Genomic DNA, 19,220 nt, shown 5'->3' with positions numbered 1-19,220 from the left:
GTTCTCTTCTCATCCTCCGCCTGTCCTTCTTGTTTTCTTCTCCTTATCTTTGATTCCCCTTTTCAATTCATCCTTTACCTCTTCGCGCCCTCTCCTCTGTCTCTTCCCCCTTTCCCTTTTCTCTTTTCTTTCTTCTTGCTGGATACTCTCTTCTATATCCTCTCCCCTCTCACTCCCATCTCGATCTTCTTCCCGTCCACATGTTTTTATTTTTTCCCTCGACGCCTTTCGCCTCTAACCATCCCACTTGTGTCTGTGCGTCTTATGTCTTATGTCTGCTGTCTGCCTGGCCGGCCTGCAGCTGCTTACATGAACGCATTCTACTTGATTGATTCATTGACTAATCATTCCAGCACAATAAGTCTTATGAGGCTTTTACCCCACTTGGCTCTTCACTTGTCTCACACATCTCGTCAATCTTCTCTGCTTGTGTATTAATATCTACTCACCCTATATTCCACAGTCTCCGCAAGTCAAGCTTTAGTCACAACAACATCCGTCTCTCCCCTTTTTACCCCTAGTTGTTCGCAGAGAGGCCTCTCAGCACCTGTCATTCTTTGCCATAGACTTGTTCATTCCGTAAAAAAGCTTGACAAGTGTATCCGCCATTCACTTTCCCTATTATTATTATCTTTAAGAATAGGAAAAAATAATAAAAATTACTTTATATCTGGGAAAATATTCCTCTGTACAATCGTTTCCTTTTTTTTTCGTTTCCTGATCCAATTACCACATGGCTCGCGTTTCAATGACCACACGTGACCCTTTGTTTTGATATTATTTTTTCCTGTTTGGTAGTTCTTTCCGATTGCAATTTGCGACATGGCAGAAATTACCAAGTTTAGATGATAATCTACCTACTACTCTACAAACCCCTCCCTTGGTTCCCGGCAGAACCGACAGTGTCGGTGTCATGCTATCAGATATTGATTTTGGATGTCACTACCAGAGTATTTGCTGCGTAAGGGTGGGGAGGAAGAGATAAATGCAATCCATTTGCTTTTGGGAGTAATTATAGATTGGGAAGTTTGCTCAGATCGTGGCATTTAAATAAGCTTATTTAAATTTTTTATTTTATTTTTTTCTTTTATTTTTCCCCTTCTCCTGTCAATTAATTGTTACGGGGAGGGGGCAAAAGTAAAATAAACTAGAAATAGATATAGAAATAGAAATAGAAATAAAATAAAATAAAATACAGTCAATAAAAGTCAAATATATGAGACGGGGAAAGTTAAAATTCTTTCCATTCGTAGTTATTTCCTATTTTCCTTGACTTACTTTGTTTTTCCCCCCTGAATAATGGGACAAAGGGCGAGAAAAGAAGGGCGAGGACAAGGGAAAAAAACAACAGCAGAGATGATGGTGGTGATGATGACGATGATGGCAATAAAAATAATAATAATAATAACAATAATAACAATAATAATAATAATAATAATAATAATAGATAGATAATTAAATACATAGAATCGTAACAGCATCAAACAGCATCAACCTAACCATTTCGCTCTGCGGGCATTAAACAACTCAATCATGCCCTGCGGGAGCAGACCCTTATCGACTATTCTCAAAAACCCAAACCGGCGGTGCGTGTCAGGGCCATACATGGAGACGACGATGCGCCAGTAGATGGGCAAGTACCGCCAGTATCTGCCGCCAAAGGTTTCCTTGAGGTCATCCTGATCGGAGGTGGGTCCGGCGCGGGAAAGGGCGGCGTAGAAAGACGGTTCGGGGAGAGGAGCTGGTTCGGGGGACGCGAGGAGGCGGGAATATGCTTGTGCGAGCTGGGGAGAGGTGGATTCTCTGTAGCGGGTGAATTCTTCAAAGGTCATGAAGAGGGATGGTTCGTTATCATTGTCTGATGAGGACGAAAGGGATTCAGAGTCAGAGTCAGAAGTAGAGTCAGAAGTAGAGTCAGAAGTAGAGTCGAGGTTAAAGTTACTGTCATTGTCATCGTCAGACTTCCGAGCCGTGGAAAGGTTTTGCTGCTGTTGTCGCCGTGTGCGGTCTTGCTGTAGAGAGTCACGGAGTTCATCAGACATGTGATATAATGGTGGAAGCTTCACGTTGCCTTCGTCAAAGACTTTCTGGAGATGCTTGTATTCTCGTTCTTCTTCGGCAAAAGCCCTCGTCAAAATCTTTTCTGGCGACTTGGCGACGGTGTCGCGGAGGGCAAAGAGCTCGACAAACGGGTTTGTCACGCCCATACCGCCCATGGACATGGGGAAGAAGATGAATCCGTCGGGCAGATCCTTGACGCCGAATCGCGCCTCGACCATTTGCCGCACATACTCTGTCACGCTGTTGGCGGTGCCGGTATCATTGGCAAAGACGGCGCGCTGGATGCGTACGAGCGTTTCAATCATGTCATCCACGTGTCGTCGGCCAAAACAGTGCGCTGGCTTGCCAAAATTGGCGACAAAGAATCGAGCCACATATGTGTTCCATGCTTTGATCCACGCAAAGGTGCTCTTACATGCGCCGAGCTGGAGCTTGAGCTCGCCAATGTGCTTGTCCACGTCGTCTTGATTGATGACAAAGTCGCCCGTTTTCGCATCGAGCCGGAGGAACCCCCATTTGATCTCGCCATATGGGAGGGTCTTGGAAAGCGCCTCGGAGTCCCGGCTGTGCTTGCGTTTCTTCTGATCAGTAATCCGTACCGCCGCCGTCTTTTCTTCATTCAGATCCAGACCCATTAGCTCGGTGAAGCGGAGAACTGTAGCCCACGCCGTTTCGCAAGTAGATTGACGGCCCCAGAACCAAAAATCATCGTGCATACGGTAGAGACCGGCGCCAGACGTCTTTTGGTTGATGGCGTAGTCGAGGCAGAACAAGACAAGTTCACCAAAGAAGTCGCAGAGAATGTGCGAGTTGTAGAGACCCCGCTTGCGAGGCCGGACTTGGCCGTCTGGTCCGTCCTGCTTGAATCGGAGAGGCGCTTCGAGATAGCGATGGAAGAAACTGATCCATATCTTGGGAACTCCAAAAAATTCCAAGACGGCCAACACAGTTGAGTGCGGCACCGAGGGCCCGAACCACTTGAAGTCGGATTGAATGACAGTCAAGCTGCCGTGTAGGTTTTTCGCGATCAAAGCTTCGGTGCTGAGAGCGTGGAGCAGCTGTTGCTTGAGCTCAACAGGAGAGTTTTGCTTGCTCTCGTCGCTATTGGTATCATCATCGTCCTCGTCACTATCTCCATCGTAGCCCCGTCCAGCCTCCGCTATTGAATCTGGAAGCTGGGTTAAAAAGTAGTCCGTGTAGAAGGCTTGACGTTTTCGGTCGACAGTCTTGTTTCTCACTTTCTCGCCTAAAAAGTACCTTCTTCTCTCCAGTTCGAGTTTTGACATGGGGCCTCGTTGTCGTGTCCAGGCTAGTGACTCGTAGAATTGCGACAAGGCTCTCTTAAGCTCGACCGCCCATTTCAGACCCAAATAGTGCAGAAACAAGGCTTGCAACAAATCCTCGTCAGTAAAGACTCGATACCGCCCATTTAAAGCGCGGCGCTGCTCAATGAGAATGGCTTCAGTGCCCCATGTCCATTCGTCGAGAGCAGCAAGCCTCATGTTGAGCACATTGGCGATCTCGGAGAGGACGACACTGTTGCGCTGGAATTCTCGTAACATCATGCGCTTTTCTTCCGTCAGCAGGTCCAATTTCAAAAGACCCTTGAGAGCCATTTTGACTGCATCTTCGTCGAAGACGGGCTGAGACACAGAGGCAAAGAAGTGCTCGCCAAAATTCTTGAACTTGAGGCGCAGCTTTTTGAGCTGTTCCTTTTGGATTTTATTCGACGCGAATAGATTGGTTAGGTAGCCCTGGATTGCGTCGGTGTCGGTTTCTTTGGCGTTGAAGACATAAGGCTCAAAGGTCTTGCGTTGCTCATGCATTTCTTCACGCCCAACTGGTTCAAAGGCCTCTTCGGCTGCACCACTGTCGACAGCCGGTTTGTCTGCGCTGCTTGTACCGGATCCCTTGACAGGCGTATCGGCCGAGTTTGTCAGCCATTCAGTGACCAGTTTGCTGTAGAGACTCGCAAAGTCAAGTTTATTTCTCTGCATATCAATGGTTTGTTTCAAGTTCGATTCCCATTCGGAGAGAAGACTTGCAGAAATTGAAGAATCGGAGTCGGCTTGATTAATCAGTTTGCGATATATCTTTGCTTCGTTTGTGAAGAAGGGCGATTTGGATTCTTTGCTGTCCTTTCCTGAACTTGGACTGCCGGAAATACTTTCATCGTCTGACTCTTCTGCAGACTCATCGGAACGCTTTAGAGAAGACGAACCAAGCGACTCAAGGCCATCCAGCAGGATGCGGATCCGCTCATGTTGAGACGTTGCTTTTGCGAGCGCATCGTCAAGTGACTTGTTATGGGACTGGAGATTATGGCGCTGTTTCTCAATCTGAGCAAACTTGGTGTGGGTAATGGACTGCAGAGTTTGAGACAAGACGCCAGCCATTCTAGTTATAGCAGATGTGTTTCTCGTAAAGTATTAAATGATATTAAAAAAAAAAGTTGAGTCTAGATGATTGAGACTGTTGGATTATAGATCTTTTCTGAACTCAAGCAGAGACTTTATATAATGGGCGACCTGTCGATCTGCCGCCAGGTTCTTGGCAAAAATTCGTGTATTGGACGCCTTGCAACGCACAGGACAGGCTGGCAGTGTAGACAGTCAATGTCAGGCGTCCCATTAGACTGCCCCACAGCCCAAGTCACTTTCACGTGAGTCATGTTCATATTGCACGCCTGAATTTAAATCAGAAAGCTTCAGAAATTATTGACAAGTCTCTCGATGAAAGAAAATATCAATCCAGCCGAGTCATTGAGCAAAGCAACGAATCAACGACCGTGGTTCGCACAATGTTGTCGTCGTGGAAGAGTGGTGGTGCAGTGTCGTTTCCATGCCATAGCTGGGTTAGCTATATAAAAGTTAACCAAGCTAATTAGTTCCTGAGTCATTATTCCTCTTACCCAGAAACAACTTAGCTCAAGTTAAATTATCAACTAACCCCAAACCAGCTGTAACAATAGAAGTTAATTGGTCTGTGCCTCTTATGACCATCCAACGACGTCATTTGCCCTTGTCCGTCGATCCTTCCCCAGGTGTGACCTTTTTCCACCCCGGATTTTTGTCAGGAATGCAATCTATTTCCATGCCATCTTGGTGTCTCTCTGTGCTAGGATTATTACGTAGCTTTGTGCAACATATTACTATGCTTTTCATCACCCCCAGCTCTGTAGCCTTGTTGCATTATCCACCTTTGCTACGTAGTAACTACTTCGTACTGTATTCCATTATCCTATTATCCTTGCTAAAACCGGTTCCCTGCTTTTCTTTGTTCCTGGGCCTAAAGCCAACTTCTTGCTTTTGTTTCCCTCTCCCAGAGCTAAACTCTATTCACACATCATACTCAGCCACGCCTTTCTTTTTTCCTTTTCTCTTTATTAGAGGAGCGTGACACACCTTAATTTCTTCTACCGAAGTCTCACATATAAGAACAACCCACATCCCTACGTTCTGCTTTGACCATACAATTCTCTTACTCTATCTCCATCTCTCTCCCTCAAACCTATCAGTGTAAACAAAACCACGGTACCTCCGAAATACAACTCTAGCAACCATACCAGACGTCCAGCAAGACCAAGAAAGAAGGAGAAAAAGAGAGAAAAAAAGAAAAGAGCAAAATGACAGGAATAACCCACGCCATCTCCGACCTCTTCTCCTCCATCTTCGGCGTCTTTCGCTCCATTCTCAACACCCTCCTCTCGTCAATCGAGTCCGTCGCTGCCGTGTTCCAGACATTGCTTGCAGATGTCCTGAACCTGTTCAAGACGCTGATTGAGTTTTTCTTTAGTAAGTATTCCCCTTATCCCACGTTTATCCGGTGGTATTTCTTTACAATAGTATGACAAGAAAGCGCGGGAAAAAGAACGATAGTATAAGAAAAGAAGACCGGAAAAAAAAAAGAGGGCAAAGAAAAAGGGAGAATAGAGGCTGATATACAATGACAACAGAAAACTTCATCATCCTGTCGCTCATCGCGGCGGGGATTGCAGGATACATAGTCTATTCGCAGCGCCAGACGCGCACGGGGCAGCGCAAACCGCTGTACGGCGCCGGAAAGAAGTCGACTTGATTTGTATCCCCGGTGTCTCCTGTCTCACGGCTTGTACGGTTTGTACGGCTAGGCTACACTACTCCGTACATGTTTACACGTACAAAAGGTGTCCGCTCGACGGGAGGAAGTGAGGCATGGAAGAATAAATGATTTGCAAGTCGCAGGGTTGGGAATATTATACTTGGGCGAGAACAAGGGGCGATATGGCGTTTTCGTTTGCATTCTTTCTGTTTTTTTCGTCTTCACTGTACTTTGTACTTTGTACTTTGTAGCAAGCGTATGAGAATGACGAGAATCTTATCAATATGAGAAGAATGTTTATCAAGTGAAATAATTTCTCCGTTTGCAAAACAAAAACTACATACATACATGAACTTGGTGCTTTGTCCAAAGTGTAGATACATCGAAAGAGAGAGATATATATGATATGAACATCAAAAATATAATATAATATATACCAAGAGACGTGACGCACCAAGATATGGCAAAATATAGAGAAAAAAAAGGAATATATATAAAACTAACAAATGTGCTTGTGCTGGATCCCGACTATTCCTTCTATTCCAACAGAAAATGACCAGAAACATGAGCGTGGAAATAAAAAAAGATTTGAAAAGGACACTAACAAACAAGGGACAGCAACAAGGCCACTCCGTACCCATAACAAGGGTGTAGTATCGGGGGGTATACATGACAAAAAAGGAAAGAATATAAAGAAAAAGGGAATAATGACACGGCCGAGGGAAAGGAAAGACGACTATGTACAGGAGAGGAAAGCGTGAGGCAGGGCGGGAGAAACAAACATAAGTGTTTGACGAGGCAATCACTGTGAAAACTCGTCACCCCGTCCACAGCCCTGTGACTTGTGACTGAAAGGAAATGCCATCAACGATGAAAAAGGAAATCTATAGTGGTATGCGCATGCTCGCCAACAAATAAAAAAAAATAGATAAAAAAAAAGGGCACATGAACCAAAAGAGAAACAAAAATGAACAATTCGTCATGAGTCGTTGCGTCATGCCGTAAGACTCCACTTTTTTGCATTCAGTCCTAATCAGGATCATTCGTCAAATCAACTAATCCAAGGACACTCGGGCACCTCTGATTCCGTATCAAAGGGCATCGAGGCGCCCGTGTTCATCGTAGGCCACGTGGCCGACGAGTGCATTTGAGGAGCCATCATAAGCATATCGTCGGGCGACACGCCGCGCGAGAAGCTGCTTTTGGGCTGGTCGTCAAACAGCGTAGTCAAGTCAGCCGTGGCGGCGGCAAAATCATTGTGCATTCCCATGCTGATATCGTCCGAAGGGCTTCGCCGTGTACCCTTGAGGAACTCGTCAATGTCAATCGTACCGAGGTTCTCCGATGCCAGCATCGAAGTCTGCGGAAGGCCAATGTACGACGACGCGGTGCTCAAACGGTACGAGTCCGACTCGCAGAGCTCCGAAGAGTCCGAGGGAACCTGGTTGTGCACCAGTCCCGGCGGGTTTAGCGGGCTGTCATTGGAAAAGGTAAAGTCGCCAAAGTCGGAGAGACCGCCAGACGATGATGGCGCAACTTCCGCCTGAGACAGGTTGCCATAGTCAAATCCACCCGCAAACGAGGGCGCCTGACTAAACGAGTTGTTGGAAAAGGCGCCAGTGTCCAAGGGAAGATCAAATGCGGACCAGTCGACCGGAGGAATGGCCACGCCCGCCGAGAGCAGCGGAGGGTCCAGTTCGGGGGTGGAGATGGACTGTTCATAGGATGATCCGGGCGCGGACAGCAGATCAAGCTGCTCTTGGCTCATGTTGGACGTGTCATAGACGGGGAAATCAATATCCAGCGGAGGCAGGCGAGAATTGAGCCGAGACGCGGAGTTGGCTTGCTGGCGCGGCGAGGTCTGCTCAGACTTGACGACGCGGGTATCCTCTGGGATGGATGGGGTGGCGGAAGCGGACATGACCGACTGGCTGCGCTCGGCGTCCAGGTCGAACGACTTGTCCATGGATGAGCGGGGAAGAGCATCACCCATGCCGCCCGATACAGAGTGGTAGCGCGGAATCTGGTAGGGCATGCCGGACTTGTGGGCCATCTGATTGTGCTTGTGAGCGGGCTTGTGGTGGCCATTGGCGAAAACGGTCAGTGAGCTCTCGGATTGCACAGTCGTCAGACGCGGCTTCTGAGCTTCCTTGTTGGCCTTGGAAAGCTCGAGGATCTCCGAGACGGATTTGCGCGCATCCTTTTTCATGGAACAAGTGCACTTGGAACCGTGCGAACAGCAGCACGAATGACCACCTGCCATCCTCAAGTCAGATTTCCAAACGCCGAATGCGGAAAGAACAAGAGCGAAGCAGAACAAAAAAAAAAAGGATGAGACAATAGAGCAGATGAGATTTGCTTACTCTTGCCGTCGCCTTTGTCCATATGGCTGCACTGACCCTTGGTATGTGGCTTCTCGCTGCAATCACACTTGACGTGAGCGGAGCGCGACTTGCGCAGACCCCGACAATGCTGGCATTGAGAGACTGGCCGACCCTTTTTGTTGATGTGTGTAAGAGGACGGTCTGAGAATCGAAGGAGGTTAGAAAGGCGAGCTCGTTGTAAAAGTTTCAGACATGTAAGAGTCATAGTTGGGCTTACCAGCATGTTGGCAGTTGCTCACACGGTGTCCTCGGACACAGGCTTCACAAGCCCACTTTTCGCCGTCGATCAGCATGATTGATGAGGTGTGCAAGGAAAATGCCCCTTGGTGCGGTTGAAGCAGAATGGTAATTCGAGTGGAGAGAAGAACAAATCAATCTCACAAAAGAGACGAGGAACGCTTTCTTCGGTCGCAAAGAGAACCAAATTTTCCAGAAATGACTGGCGTTGTTGTAAGCGTCGCACAAACAGTCACCGATCAAAAATGGCGCCGAAGGTTTGTCTTTTGTGCGTATAGCTCAGTTGCGAAGCGGAATGTGGCGAAAGAACTGGCAAATGGATTCGATGGATCGGCGAGTAGAGACAGAGCAGAAATTCTTCACAAGAAAAACGTATATACAGTTCGGCCGTGGCTTTTACACCGATTTGTCGCCAGCTGTCCGCTGCTCGACACCGAACGGCGGAAAGAGGCCTTTCAAGGACCAGAATAAACTGGTGAAATTTTTCTCCCAATATGTTTGTGTGTGGTGGGGGGGAGGAAAGAGGGGAGAAAAGAAAAAGAAGGGAAGCGCGGAGATGAAGGGATTAAAGGGAAGCGAAAAGTGGGCGAAGCGGCGGGATAAGAGGGATCCGCCGTTTGGTGGGTAAATGGTCGACTCGACTGTTGGAACCAGACGAGGTGGCAGGAAGGGGAAACGTGCGAACTAAGCAGCCCCGACCGATTCAGGAAAAATGCTACCTGACAGCGGAAGAAGCGGTGGGTGCGAGAGCTGATGAATTGGGGGCGATATAACCAAAAGAGGTACTCGTCTCGTCCAGGGTAGGTAGCGGCCGTGTTTCTTCCGGGTTAGAGGATATTGGATTGTGGTATAGTTGTAGATCTTTTCTGGGGGCCGTGGTGCAGCACTCCAGATGACAGAGAGACCTGGGGATACACGTCGAATTCCGTGGGAGTGACCTGAAGAAGACAATCCAAACACAGGGTGTTGCCTCCTTTTGCCCTTTCCGAGGATTTCTCTGCTTTCTCTTCCCGTCTGGTTTTTCCGTGGTGCCTTTTTCCTGCCTTCTTTCGCTTGTGACGGCAGGTGGTCGGTCTCGTGCCCGCAAGGTCAAAGGCCGAAGAATTGGTGGTTTCCGTACCGCGGCAATCCGGGTCAGCGGACTTTGCCACGACTTGGTCTAATGTGGGATGCCTGCGGAAACTGGGGTACCGCCGGTGTACCCCAACCAAAACAGACGTCACACGCACCAAGGTTTTGCTAGGGAAACGATGAAGGGTGTCCCAAGACCCCTCCTAAAACGCTGCCAAGGCACAACACACACTTTTCTCTCTTTCTCGAGTGAAGGAATTACCCCTCCTCCCAATGTGCCAATGACTGACTTTCTTTGCTTCGCGGCTGACGCGCAACAAAAAGTCGATCTCACAAAAATTCTTTTCCCCTCACCTCTTCGTTGCGAAGAGGAAACCGTAGCAACAATTCGACACCGGATGCTTTGTTGTCCTCTTTGCTCCGTCTCACTTATTGGACGGCTCCGAATCACCGTGAGCTGTTCCCGAGCTCTCAAGAATCAAGGTGTTCTTTCGGGGTTTTCGGTTCGGAGGAAGGTCGGTTTCGTAGTCGCGAAAAGAAGCGGACAGGAAGTGGTGGTGTTGCCACAGGAATAATTTCGGCTTTCAAACGAGTCAAAGGTTATCTCTCGGAGAGTAGCCCTTTTGGTTCTCACACGCTCAAACACGCTATATACAAGCACTCTCACTCACGTCCTGTTGGGTCGTGGGTCTGAGGTAGAGTAAATATAATAAGAAAAAAAAGTAGATACAAGAATGGGAAATAGAGAAGGTAATGTATCCCCAACAGGATGGCTGCAATCAATGCCTAACGTCGGAATCGTCCTTGTCTGCTTCTTCAGCAACTTGCCAATCGGCGTCCGAGGGTTCCCACGATATACAAGTACCATTTTGGGCTTTGCAGAGCACGACAGTCGTTTCACGGACAACCAGACACCAGTAAGGCAGACCAGGTCGCGCACGCGGATGTACGATGCCGACTTAGCTAAGCTCCGCAATTGCCGCTCCACGTTGCAGGCCGTCGTCCGTCCGTTGGCCATGCCGTTGAGCCAATCCGTAGTCATCCTTTCGTCCAGATGTAAGCTTCTGTGCCTGTCCATCCGAGTGCTCTCATTGGCTCCACGGCCAACATCTTGCCGTGGATGATTGGACATGTTTTGTCCCTTCCGAGTCCCGATCACGAGGCTCTCACAGGGCAGCAGGGTAGACAACCCGGTACAGAGGAACCTTTTTTGGATGGATTTTGGATGACACTGCAGCTGTTTTCAAAACTGCCCCCCAGCAATCTTGTCAATTTTAGACATGATCTTTCGGAAATATTTCGCATCTCAGCTCATTTTCCACAGTAAAATCAAAATTGGGCATTTTTCTGAATCAATATCATGAGATTCACGCCTAGAATGGAAATTATATGTCACGTGATATGCCGCGGAAGATGAGAATCCGAGGCAAAACCGACACTCGTCCGATTATCGCACACGTACGCAGATGCACCCCAGTGGAAGAGCTGTGCCGAACAAGAAATGATTATTATGGGGAGACCACACACAGACCAGCAAGATAGAGCAGCCTGAGTGGGCTGAACAGCGCGTGGCTTTTTTTTTTTTCTCCATTGTCGTCATCAGTCGTCATCGTCTTTAGTGGAGGAATTTCCCCAACGTGGGTCAATCACTTCGCCATGCTGATTTCCCTCTCCGGATCTCCTCCACTCACTCTGCTGCTGATACTCTCCGGGGGTGAGAGAGGGCCGAGGAAACGGCAAGAGAAAAGAGTGGAAGAGAGCGGGAGGGGTAGAGGACGGTCCAAACGATTAGAGACGGGCCGGGCTGGCCGGTCGCTCAGGTGTCTTCTCTTGGAGGGTACAAAACACAAAAGAGAAAATGTGAAGTCAGCAGAATGTCGTCTCGCTTATAGTTGAACAAGAGGAAGCAAGTTATGAGCGTATGGGCATGAGGGCGAGCATAACTCGATGTTCGGCGCTGATAAAAAAGGGGAACGGGAAGAAGGATGCTACGATGAGAACTCGTGTTCTGTGCGGGTGGCATTTAATTTGTAGAATTCTCCTGCCTCGACTGGGACCAGTAGTCAGCTGGGAAAAAAATTATTCAGGATGGACCGCGATCAGGCCCATTGAGCAGCCCGAATATTTGCGCCTGCGAGCATGCGGCGTCGACGGATCCCCAGATGCTGTGTGGTGGATGGCACGAGCGAGAGATTTGGTTGGGGCCTGGGGAAGAACGAGTCTCCATAATGTAATTTGTCCGGGCAGTTCAAGGCTTTTGACTGGTCGAGGATGATTTGGGGCCCCGCAATAATACCGTCCCCTCTCCACGTTCCCCACACGAACGAACCTACCAAGTCGATTCGGATCCTGAGAGATGACTCCATCTCGTGTCTGTGTCTGCCACCCTGTCCCGTCTCGATTGATTTTATTCGGGTGCGCGAGATGAGCGGGGTTGTCAGCAAACAAAATTTCAAGATTTTCCGACCGGAAGGAAGCTACGCCAAGCTAAGAAAGACTACAAGACTGTCACGGTCCAGAAGAGCATCCCTGGGCCGAGGCCTGTCTTTCCTCGAAGGAGGCTGCTCCGGATGTTGCGCTAGAGAAGACGGGACTTGAAGAGGATAAGATATATTGTCAAGACCATATACTTTGTACAGCATCATCTTTCCTACCCAAGGTATGGAGGTAGCCGTCGCGGGGAAGAGAGAAGGAAACCAGAAGAATTAGAATCGAAATCAGAGAGAAAGTGTAATCTTGCACTTTTATTCAAGAAGGTCAGGTACCTTGGGCGAGTCGTCGGGATTGAGCCACGGTTAGTGAAGGGGGCATACCACCTACTGGGGCCTCGGAGATGCTTACCATCTAATTACCTTACTACGTACCATACGGTAACTACCTACCTACCTAAGGTATGTCACTAGCTTTTGTTCGAACCCAAATCCATTGATCAAGGAGGGGCTTTCCTGGAGATTCAGTTATGAGGAGAAACTTGATGGAAGTACACGTTACCGTCTGAGTGGATCTGGGATTTTCCGTAATTCCCTGTTTTACGAGAAATCAGCAAGGCCTCGGCAAACCCCGACGCTGAAGGACACGAGAGAACAAAAAATACGTGGGATAAATTTGATGTTTTCAGGCATTAGTTAATCATCCTTTTCTGTGTTAACGTAAGAGGAAAAGCAGTTCAAAGTCACCGTAAAAGCCCTAAATTACAGCATTAATCTCCGCGTCGGGCAATATCTCCCGAGAGACTTTCCGAGGGGGCGCTGGAATAGTCTCGATGATCCGTCTGCCGCTTTGATTTTCCGCATTGTCCGAGCCAAGTCAATTGGGTTTAAGGTGGGGCCCCTGGCAGCGGCTGGCGTCGGTCTTGCCTCCACACCTGGGTTCTGGGGGTCAAAGGGCATGAATTGACTTCCAGGGGAACAAAAAGAATTGCTGGGGCGAAAAAAAAGTACGTAGGTATAACCTCAGTAGTTGCTGGCGAACCCCAGAAAAAGTGGAAATCATGTTTTTTCCCTCCGCATCATTCCTCGCTAGTCCTCGTGCGAATTACTCCGGGGGTGGACAATTTGCTCCACGTCAGGGACGGATGTATAATTTCCTGTCAGCATGGGGCGCCACTTCTCCAAAGGCCAGAACAGAACAGAGTAAGAGCCCTCCTGTGCTCGGGCGATATGCAGTACCGCAGAGTACTTTTTGAGTGGAGCCATAGTCTCAACTCCCGTCTGGTTCCAAAATGGTACAGCGCAGTGTCAGGACGGCTAGGCATCAGGAAGAATAGTGAAGTGGTTCAGCTGCTCAGCGCCGGCTTGCCTTGGAGATGACGCCCATCAAACTGATGGAGCCAATGAGACACGCGGCATATCAGACTGACCGTGCCTTGCTGTTAGTATTGAAAGGAAGCTGATGCCTGATCTGGACAAGGCTGGGAAACAATCAAAGTCGTATCTCGAGGTTGCACGTCGTTTTAGGCAAGCTCCGTTGCTCAGTCGCCGAAACGATCTCCATGATGATGATCGGAGGGAGAACAGAATGGCGAAGGAAGCTTTGATCTGGGCGAGCAATGTAGATGAATATGGTCATCATGTCAGAACTTTCTGTGATGAATTTAATATGAATCTTTCACATACAGTGCATCATCAAGTCCGCTGATGAATGGACAGATGAATAAATCCGTTCACCCAATCCGTAGTCTCTTTTCGAATCTTGTTTTTCGTTTCTTTTTCCATTCTTGCTGCCATTGTGCCCCTGCTGGTCTCGCTTTTTCATCTGACCGAGGGAAGACGAAGCATTAAAAGAACCCCTCACCCCTTGCCATGAACCTTTTAATCCCTTCCTGCCGCCGCTGCTGTCATCAGAACCGTTAGGCGCTTCATTCTTCCGACGCCGAGAGCCGACAGGAGCAGTAGGAAGTGACACTAAAGCTGCTAAACATCATACCATCTTTCTTTCCGGGCAAAACGCCAAACGTTTCCCTCGTTTTTCCCTCCCCCCCCCGTCCGTTCTCCAGTTTCCCCAGCTCTCATCATCCGCTTGCTCTTTTTCCCTTTTTCCTCTCTCGCCCAATAATAAAGTACCGATCACCCTAATAAGTCTCAAAACATCCCACGCGTCCTTTCTCTCAAATACATACTACATACTAGTCCTACTCTTCCGGGCCTTTTTTCGCACCGACGGCTCACCTTCAATTATCGTCTTGAAGGCTCTTTAGGTAAGCTTTTCTGCCTGTGGGGAGCTTAAATTACGCTGTGGTCCGCTTGTACCCCTCGCTGACCTCCTGTTTCGCCCGAAAGATTTGCGATGCGACATTGAGCCGAGCGCCGAGAGAAATAGCAAGAACAGAAAGACACCCGACAACGAATTAATAGTAATCCAACTGCCTATCCGCATTCTCTTGATACGAATCCAGCTCTCTCTGAACGGCGACCATCGCACAGCAGCAGCCTCAACTCGGCAACTTTCCATCTCCTCAATCAACATCATTCATGGTGGGCGCTCGTCTGGACGTCGATCCTCTGAGCATGCAAGCTTCACAATCATACCCGTCGCCCACCGCCGCCCAGATTGGAGAAGGTGTCGGGCCTTTTTTTGCTAACCAGCAAAGGCTCTCACCGCCGGACCATCTTCATTTATCCGCTGCTCCTCTGGCTCGAAATGCGCTGGATGAGGGACCAGATGTTGTCACTGGCGCGCCCCACGATCACACGGTTGTTGGCGGGCATCCCACATCTCCATCGCAGCTTGCTCGTGCGGGACTAGACCCTGTCCATGATCCTGCTTTCGGAGATCCCACTGCTCCGAGAAAGCGATCAAAGGTGTCCAGAGCTTGCGATGAGTGTCGACGCAAAAAGGTGCGTGTCCGGGTGGATTACATATGTCGCAGCAACCCCGAGAAAAAAAAATGCGCGATCGTGCATGCTAATGACGTACAGATCCGCTGCGATGCCACGTCCGAGTCTGGCCTCGAACAGTGCTCCAGCTGCAAACGTGTAGGCACAAGGTGTCAATTCAGCCGAGTCCCAATGAAGCGGGGACCGAGCAAAGGGTATGATATTTGAACGCGCTGCGAAGCTAGAATAAAATCACAGCTGACTCGCAACTTCGTCTTTAGCTACATCAAGGAACTCGCCGACCGACTCAATACGCTCGAAAATTCCATCCAGCCCAACCCGCACGCTGACCTTCAATATGCCGCTGTGAGTGCCGGAGCGACGTCTCCTCGGCCGTCGGACGGCTTCTCTCCACCACCCCCACACGGTTCCTCGTCATTCCGAAAACGAACCCACTCGGTGTCTGACGGCCTTCAAACAAATTACATGCAGTCGCTACCGCAGAGGACGACGAGCGAACGGCTTCCCTCAATTGGAGGCTGGACTCCCGAGAGTGGTCGTCATTTACCGCATCCTGCGGATCTTTCGTCAAGCTTTCGAGCTCCGTACACAGTCAATGGCATCGCTCAGCCCTTTTGGAGACAGGGCGCGCCAGAGATGGGTAGAAGGGCGAGCGTGAACATGCCTTATGAAGCTACCGATCCACGGCCGGGAGAGCTCAACAGCGACACCATTCTTGAATGGGATGAGAAGACAATCGACGAGTACGTTGGAAAAATAGATGGACAATTAATGGAAGACGCTCCATTCTGACTTGGTGCTACAGATATTACCGCATCATTCACCCTTGCTTTCCGCTGCTTGCGCACGACAAGGCCAGACTGCGGTCGCGTTTGGCCAATTGCCCCGTCACGGCACGGGAAGCTTTCCTCGAGGCACTGGATGCTGCCGTCCGATCTTTTCCATCATCCAACCTCCCACCAACGCGGGACTTTCAAAGCACCAAAAAGGCGGCAGATCTCATCTTCCAGTCACAGTACGAAAGCATCGCTACGCGCACTTTTTCAACCAGTCTGATCTACTTGCAAACCCTGCTTTTGATGGTGCTGGAAGCAGACAATCACGGTCCGGCCACGATGCGAGGACAACTCGGTCCCCCTCGCGCCGTGTGGATTGGGAGCGCCGTCGGTCTAGCCTATAACATGCGCCTGCATACCATCCGTTGTCGAACCGAGGGCGATGCCGACACAGACGAGAAGATTGCGCGACGAAATTGGTGGAACTTGGTCATTCTCGACCGATGGCATGCCTGCAGCACGTCGAGTCCGCTCTTTATTTCCGATACCAATGTAGTCTTGTTGCCTGAAGACCAATGGCTTCTTGGCGATTCTACCTTTCACTTGACCCGTAGGTTACTCCTTTTCGCTTTTCATACCTTCCCGTCTTCATCTAACCGTTTGTGTCGTCTTGTCTTTAGGTCTCTCATGTATCATCGGTCACTTGGCAGAGATATTTGTGGCAGCCGAAGAAACTCTGGCACCATCATCCTCCTCGGCGCCACTCATTGGCAAACTGCTCAACGGTGAAATTGAGCGATTCCGAGAATCGATTGATCCCGTCATCGGATCATTGAACCTGGTCAATCTCTGCTACTGGCACGTCCGACTGCTCATGAAACGCCACAGCCCAACCTCAGAACCGCTCGACCTACTCGCGCCCGCCGAGCGCATGGCCGCCATTCTAAACTCCAATACGACTACAATCACTCCGCTGAATCACCACTTTGCTGCGCTTGCGACCTTGACCCTAGTCCAACTGGCCGACATCCCCGAAACCTCTCGAGGCGCGTGGAAGGGCATCGAGGACCTACACGAGGCGCTAGACAAGCGCCGCGGCTTCTCCGCGCGTGAAGATAGTACAGGCTGGGACTCGGCTATTCGGGATCTGATTCTCAAGAAGAAACACCAGAAACAAACGGGCGGCTCCGGACCGCTGGCGAACCATGCCGGATTGCAGCATCTTGCTGATTTGGCCGTCAGCGGAACGGGCACTGGATCTGCCGCCGCAGAACGTAATACTGGAGCTTCTTCCGCAACAAATAATGGGGGTGGTGTCGGTCTCGGCCTCACGGGCGAAGGTTCTTCCGGAGCGGTAACAAATAATGGTACCACGACAACGAATGCAGCAGCACCACCACTACCGAGCGGAGGAGGACCAGCGAGCACAACAGGCTCAACAACCTCGACTGGCACGCCAGCGCTGGCAACTAGGGGCAAAGAAACTCGAGCATCTACATCGTCGAATGGCTCCGTCATCTTAGACGCCCCATTCGATCCTACTAGATTGACGCGATATGGGTACTTGACTGCCTTGGTCCAGGATGGCCGGTGACATTTGACCGTCTAAATCCCACCTTTTTTCCCGCCTAAATCTTCTCTTCATAATTTGGTTTTTCTCTTTCGCTCCCTCATCCCGCTCCCCGTCTTCTCTCGTTTGGTTTTCTTGCCTCGTTTTCTTCAGGAATCTTGCCCAAACTCCGCAAGCTCAATACCCCCTACGGCTGCTGCTGCTGCTACGTTGTCCTTTTCTTTCTTTACTCTTTCTTCTTTTCGTAGGTATCTCTGCTTTGTTTTTGTCGGTCCTGCGGCTACACCGCACCAGCTCACGCTGCTTTGCTTTGCTTTTATTTTATTTTATTTTTTTTTTGTTTTTTTTTGTTTTTTTTTTGGGAGGGGAGGGGAGTTCTTTACTTTCCCCCCCTGTTTTCTGTTATTTTTCATCTTATATCATTTTATTTCTTTTACTTTTTGGGTTTAATTTTGCAATTGGAATTCTCTTGGGCCTGAAATTGAAAATTTCTTGGACGTGAAAAAGCATGATGCGAAATGAATACCAAAAAAAAATTGGAAGAAGAATGGCTCCTTTTTTTGTCCTTCCCCTTTCTATTATCGCTGCACTTATTGCCGCAGTGCCGCGCTATCAAGCTTTTATTATATATGCTAGCTGTAATGTCTATTACATGTATCATGTACGTTGTACGTTTATTATGTCATGTCCCGTATCACATGTCCGTTGTCCGTTGTCCGTGTCTGTCATCATGTCATGTCATGTCATGTCAAGTATCTATCTCTGATTCTCTGAATATTCGAATGCCCTTGATGTCTTGCACCGATAATGTTATCTTTTTTTCCCCCAAAAACTTTTGATATAGTGAAGGTGTACTACCTCGTACGGGTCATACTGTCATACGGTCATACCTCATACTTCATATCTCAGCGCCCAGGATATTTTGATATTAAGTTGGTATTTTGTTCAAGTCTGATTTGTCATTCAAATTGGTGTTGTGCAGGGCTGGAATATGAAATGTGACATGTGACAGTAAAGCCTTACACCGTTATAGTCTATATGAAGCCGCTGGGAAGACAGGATATGAGTGCTTTGCGCATTACGAGAAATAATTCCAATGTCACACATAGCGATGGTGAAATACGCATATATTGAGAAGGTAGGATAGACCATGGAACCACGGATGGTAGACAAGGAAATAGTATAGAATTAATCAGTCACGGACTAGAAGAGATAAGGAAAAGAGAAAAGCTAGAGGGGAAAAAACATCAGAGGCATCCCCGGACATGTAGATAGATAGAAGAAGAGAGAGAGAGAGAGAGAGAGGACTGACAAAGGAAAAGAAATAAAAAGGAGAAAAGTGTCGTACGACTGTCTGTATAACCTGTGTCGCTGATCCCAGTGTATCCTTACCACACGCAACAGTGCTTTCTTTGTCCTTCGCGCGTTGATTCCACCTGCTGCAACACCACCACTGGCCTAACACTACACTGCTTTACCATGATTTCCCCAACAGTCACCACCTTTTTTCACTACGCGCGTCCTAGGGTCCTCAGCGCTGCACGTCTCTCTGACTCTCCAGCAACAAGTCTCTGCGACAAGGAACATTGCATACCCAACACCAAACAACACCACTGATACCGGTGATTGTATTATAGATAAAACCGAATTTTCCCCAAAGTTGCCACATCTCTATCGCGGTTAACGATGGCTCAAGTCGTCGCCA

General features: G+C 48.8%; 7 protein-coding genes across 7 annotated transcripts; 4 read left to right on the top strand and 3 right to left on the bottom strand.

Moving 5' to 3' along the window:
- Positions 1-1,473: 1,473 nt before the first annotated feature.
- On the bottom strand, positions 1,474-4,877 carry L228DRAFT_248810 (hypothetical protein). Its single transcript, XM_018332939.1, has one exon. The coding sequence runs from the start codon at positions 4,455-4,457 to the stop codon at positions 1,491-1,493; it is 2,967 nt and encodes a 988-aa protein (XP_018186607.1). The 5' UTR covers positions 4,458-4,877; the 3' UTR covers positions 1,474-1,490.
- An 809-nt stretch (positions 4,878-5,686) lies between these two features.
- Positions 5,687-6,138, top strand: L228DRAFT_269456 (hypothetical protein; the record flags this gene model as incomplete). The annotated part of the gene is made up of 2 exons (XM_018335276.1): positions 5,687-5,855; positions 6,017-6,138. The coding sequence occupies 2 exons, from the start codon at positions 5,687-5,689 to the stop codon at positions 6,136-6,138; spliced, it is 291 nt and encodes a 96-aa protein (XP_018186606.1).
- An 864-nt stretch (positions 6,139-7,002) lies between these two features.
- On the bottom strand, positions 7,003-8,937 carry L228DRAFT_165399 (hypothetical protein). Its single transcript, XM_018329425.1, has 3 exons — positions 8,743-8,937; positions 8,541-8,666; positions 7,003-8,397 (listed from the first exon to the last, which is right to left on the bottom strand). Exons 1-3 carry the CDS (start codon positions 8,816-8,818, stop codon positions 7,193-7,195), a joined length of 1,407 nt encoding a protein of 468 aa, XP_018186605.1. The 5' UTR covers positions 8,819-8,937; the 3' UTR covers positions 7,003-7,192.
- A 645-nt stretch (positions 8,938-9,582) lies between these two features.
- Positions 9,583-10,454, top strand: L228DRAFT_165336 (hypothetical protein). Its single transcript, XM_018329422.1, has one exon. It carries the CDS (start codon positions 9,932-9,934, stop codon positions 10,406-10,408), a length of 477 nt encoding a protein of 158 aa, XP_018186604.1. The 5' UTR covers positions 9,583-9,931; the 3' UTR covers positions 10,409-10,454.
- L228DRAFT_165352 (hypothetical protein) lies at positions 10,455-11,360 on the bottom strand. The gene has a single exon (XM_018329423.1). The coding sequence runs from the start codon at positions 10,963-10,965 to the stop codon at positions 10,501-10,503; it is 465 nt and encodes a 154-aa protein (XP_018186603.1). The 5' UTR covers positions 10,966-11,360; the 3' UTR covers positions 10,455-10,500.
- A 2,966-nt stretch (positions 11,361-14,326) lies between these two features.
- On the top strand, positions 14,327-17,896 carry L228DRAFT_248804 (hypothetical protein). Its single transcript, XM_018332938.1, has 6 exons — positions 14,327-14,529; positions 14,612-15,169; positions 15,251-15,363; positions 15,430-15,912; positions 15,975-16,555; positions 16,626-17,896. The coding sequence occupies exons 2-6, from the start codon at positions 14,804-14,806 to the stop codon at positions 17,537-17,539; spliced, it is 2,457 nt and encodes an 818-aa protein (XP_018186602.1). The 5' UTR covers positions 14,327-14,529; positions 14,612-14,803; the 3' UTR covers positions 17,540-17,896.
- On the top strand, positions 17,846-18,392 carry L228DRAFT_248803 (hypothetical protein). The gene has a single exon (XM_018332937.1). The coding sequence runs from the start codon at positions 18,063-18,065 to the stop codon at positions 18,279-18,281; it is 219 nt and encodes a 72-aa protein (XP_018186601.1). The 5' UTR covers positions 17,846-18,062; the 3' UTR covers positions 18,282-18,392.
- Positions 18,393-19,220: the final 828 nt, after the last annotated feature.

This window comes from Xylona heveae (genome assembly GCF_001619985.1).
Source record: "Xylona heveae TC161 unplaced genomic scaffold L228scaffold_8, whole genome shotgun sequence".
Taxonomy (NCBI): domain Eukaryota; kingdom Fungi; phylum Ascomycota; class Xylonomycetes; order Xylonales; family Xylonaceae; genus Xylona; species Xylona heveae.
The sequence above is the reverse complement of the archived record's forward strand: the minus strand, read 5'-3'. Positions and strand labels throughout refer to the sequence as shown.